The sequence below is a fragment of the Magnolia sinica genome, chromosome 10 (assembly GCF_029962835.1).
Source record: "Magnolia sinica isolate HGM2019 chromosome 10, MsV1, whole genome shotgun sequence".
Taxonomy (NCBI): domain Eukaryota; kingdom Viridiplantae; phylum Streptophyta; class Magnoliopsida; order Magnoliales; family Magnoliaceae; genus Magnolia; species Magnolia sinica.
The window spans coordinates 22,928,510-22,929,834 of NC_080582.1; the positions used below are offsets into that span (position 1 = coordinate 22,928,510).

The following is a 1,325-nucleotide window of genomic DNA, read 5'->3' on the forward strand; positions in this document are numbered from 1 at the left end:
TTTAGGCTATTCGACCAAAAATGAGGTGGATACAAAACTCAAGTGGGCCACACGAGAGGAAACAGTGGGGATTCAGTGAGAACTGTTGAAACATATAAAAGCTCTGTGTTTTTACGTATTTTCACTTCGTCCTTTGGTAATGACCTTGTAAACGGTTTGTATGGCACATAAACATCAAGGTAGAGCCTAAGAAGATTTCAACCGTAATTATTTCTTTCCCCAATTTTCGCTCTCGTGTAGCCCACTTGAGTTTTGGATCCACCTCATTTTTACTCGCTTCTCCTAAAATGAGCTCGCCAAACGGATGAACGGGGTAGATTTCCCACAAACATGGCGGTGGGCCCCACCCAGCATCCTTGCGAATGAAATCCGCATCCTCTTTCCGGTGATGTAGTCACGTGAGCTTTGAATCTGCCCCGTGCGAAATGAGCTAATGAAACAGATGGACGGAGTGGATATAACACATACATCACAGTGGCCCCACAGATCTAAGGGCCGCATGAATCCGCGACCGAAAAAAGCAGCTGTCATTTCAGAAATTCAAATTTCCAAAAATTAAAAAAAAAAAAGAAGAAGAAGAAGAAGAAGAAACGGAAAACTCGCCGTTTCAACGACGGCGTCGTAGAACCTAACGTCGTTATCTCCGAACGTGTGCGAAGCGCAGACGGTCTTCCCTTCGATCACTCTCCGGCACTCCCCGTCCTGTAACTGTACAGATGTCGGCCGAAACCGTTCCGCGAAATCGTCCAACGCTTTCGGGTCCTCGAAATCGGACGGCCCCAATCGCTTGTCGGACTCGTCTCCGAAGTCTAAGAACTTCACCGTCAACGTCTCGCCCTCCAGGACGAGACGGACGCCGTACCATGCGTCGTCGTCGTACTCTCGGAAATCCAGAACGGAGGGAGGGAGATCGGCGGTAATATCGGGCGGTTTGGAGGACATTTTCTGGTGTACGAAGAAGAAGATGAGGAGTTTCGGGCGGGAAGGGTTGCATTGAAGCGACGAAGGAAGAGTAATTATCTGGAGAAATACTATGATATTCTGGCAGACTGTGATGGATGATACACAGGCGGTTAGAAACTGAAATTGCATGGTTCAAACTGAACCGTCCAGATTATAGGCTCCGGTTTAGATGTGTTATGAACCGAAATCTACGCTTATTTGATTATCCAACTATTAGATCGCTGGACGTTTATTGGACGGTTAAAAATGAACAATAACCAAGACCCAACTAGAGGCGGCTGATCTTGTGAGGGGACGCGGATGAGCTACTGACAAGTTAGAGCAGCGAGTCTCCCTACTGAAGTGAGCCCCATCACGTACAT

General features: G+C 47.5%; 1 protein-coding gene across 1 annotated transcript; it reads right to left on the reverse strand.

The window, feature by feature from the left end:
- Positions 1-570: 570 nt before the first annotated feature.
- LOC131217434 (uncharacterized) lies at positions 571-1,092 on the reverse strand (the record flags this gene model as incomplete). Its single annotated transcript, XM_058212355.1, has 1 exon — positions 571-1,092. A coding segment is annotated over exon 1 (522 nt), but the record flags the coding sequence as incomplete, so codon positions are not given.
- Between the last annotated feature and the right edge of the window lie 233 nt (positions 1,093-1,325).